The sequence below is a fragment of the Gavialis gangeticus genome, unplaced genomic scaffold (assembly GCF_001723915.1).
Source record: "Gavialis gangeticus isolate Ggan-Ray unplaced genomic scaffold, GavGan_comp1, whole genome shotgun sequence".
In the NCBI taxonomy this organism is placed as follows: domain Eukaryota; kingdom Metazoa; phylum Chordata; order Crocodylia; family Gavialidae; genus Gavialis; species Gavialis gangeticus.
Genome location: NW_017729032.1, coordinates 49,346,177 through 49,348,396, shown reverse-complemented (window position 1 = coordinate 49,348,396; position 2,220 = coordinate 49,346,177). Strand labels below are relative to the sequence as shown.

The 2,220-nt window shown below is 45.6% G+C and overlaps 1 protein-coding gene across 1 annotated transcript in view; it reads right to left on the bottom strand.

Annotated features, from left to right (window-relative positions):
- Window positions 1-2,220, bottom strand: part of LOC109302857 (WD repeat-containing protein 64-like) — a 125,282-nt gene that overhangs the window by 75,538 nt on the left and 47,524 nt on the right. Inside the window, exons 6-7 of the mRNA XM_019524755.1 lie at window positions 1,009-1,239; window positions 95-177 (exon numbers count right to left, since the gene is read on the bottom strand). Of these exons, the coding sequence (XP_019380300.1) occupies window positions 95-177; window positions 1,009-1,239 (314 nt within the window). The remainder of the gene's footprint in view (window positions 1-94; window positions 178-1,008; window positions 1,240-2,220) is intronic.

The following is a 2,220-nucleotide window of genomic DNA, read 5'->3' as shown; positions in this document are numbered from 1 at the left end:
CAGCAAGTTTCCTTGCCTTGCAGATACCAACAGCACTGCTAATACATTGCCATTTTCAGTTCCAACTCCCACTTCCTGTAAGGAGAACACTTACCCAGTTCCCAGGATGAGCTTGTTGTACTGAGTCATAACAGCAAAATCCATCACCCACTTAGGTTTCTTGTTGCTGAGCTTTTCCTGTAAGGCGAGAGAGGTGGTTGTCTTCTGTATGTTAGATGGAAAGGCAAGATGCCACAGCTGAGGCTGGATTCTGCTTTTGGTTACATGCTTGCATGGGCACCAAAATTAATGGGCTTGGAAGAATTAACACAGAGCATCAGGCTTCTCAGCCAGACCCTGCAAAGTGCTCGGTACTTCCCACTAAATGTAATGCGAATTAAAGAGCACTCAGCACCAGCAAAATTACCAGGACAACTATTTTAAAACATGGCTTTTACATTAATCCACTTTGTTCTGGTTAAGAATAAAAACAAGAGATGAGGCAAGCATTTTTGCATGGGCAAGTGTAATTCCCATTAGGGTCAAGTGGTGTAACATTGGTTGGCATGAAGGGAAGACCTGGCACATCACGCATCTGCCACCCTAACAGTCTCTGAACCGTGCTGTATTAATTTCTTTTAGTGTTGTTTCTCCTCCCCTTCCCACCAAAGCCAAACCTTCCAAATCTGTTTAATCAAGAGTAAAGAGAACAATTGTTTCCACTTACTGGAGTTTTTTATGCTACAATGTCTTCTAACGTGCAACAGATTCACTCATTATTATATTCAAATTAACTGTAGCACTATACCATCTATAATGTTTCTGCTCGAAATCACTCTGGAGTAAGGAGCATGACAGAGCTGTGTTTTAAGTGCAGCTCCCTGTTTCTCCAGGCAATATAACAAAATCAGTTGTGAATGTCATAATTCAGAATGACATATTAGGAAAAAATAAATCATTAGTAAAAATCAAGGACTCCTGCATTGCTCCAAAACTCAAGAGATTTATAAGCAAATAAAACATACGTACAAAGACCATTTTGCTTCGTTTCTGCTGTAACTCTGGAGACCAGAAGGAAATGAGTCCATCTTCTCTAGCTATTACTAATGTGTTGTTGGGCAGAGAACTAATGCGCAGGATGGCCTCTCCATAAGAGAGTTCCTGCATCATGGCAGGGAGTGAGAAGGTCAGCTTTTTCAGCCGGGCAGAGGTCCCATCCTGTTCAGTGTATTCAAGCTGCATGTATGTGCAGAAGTCATCCTACTCCAGAAAAAATAATTGGTCAGTTATAACTGCAGCTATTAAACAGCCAACATGTTGCTGTTCCCCTAGGAGTTCAGCGATCATACCCCCTTGTCAAAGACGCTTTAAAAAAAATAAAATAAAAAAAAAAATCAAAAAAAAAAATCAATAGAATACTCCTTTCTGTACCGATAACTGAAACAATGAAATGCTCCCTCCCTAGGGCTAGACCAGGACCTGGGGGACTGCTGAACAAAGACAGAAGCCAGAGACTGATTTGATGGAAGTGGGGTGTCTACATCCATGTGAAAGCAGTAGCACAAAGACTAGAATAGCAGATGGACTGCCCCTCCACACTGCAGAGCTTCTGCTGGTGCAGTTATGTTGGCAGAGCCAAGTAGCAGACAATCCACAGATGTCAGCAGGTGTTTGCAGGTATTTCCACACCACTTTCCCAAAACAATATAACCCTAACTGGCAAAAGCACCCCATGGATAGAGCTGCATCTATCTCAGGGGTTTGGCTAAAATGGCTATGTCAGTGAGGGTAAGGTGATATCTTTATCCCTCCTAACGGGGGAAGCCCCCGCCAGTACCGTGGGGCTGGGGACAGTAGCAGCAGCAGCTAGAAGGAGCCGCCTCAGCCACACTATGTGCCTAGGGGTGGCAGGACAAGCCATGGCTGGGCAGTACAGAGCAGATGTGAGGCAAGCTGGGGCTGTGCACTGTTGGTGGTGGTGGGTGCCGACTGGCTGGGGGGGACATGTGCAGGGGGCTTCCATGTACACCTCACCATTCCTTCAAACCCTCCCCAACAAGCCCCAGCACCTGCTGATCCCCCCCCTAACCAGTTTATAACAGGCCACAAGATCCCCCCTCAGCCTTCTCTTTTGAAGGCTGAACAGGTTCAGGTCCCGCAACCTTTCCTCATAGGACCTACCCTGCTGTCCCTTGATCATATGAGTGGCCCTCCTCTGGACCCTCTCGATGCTGTCCACAT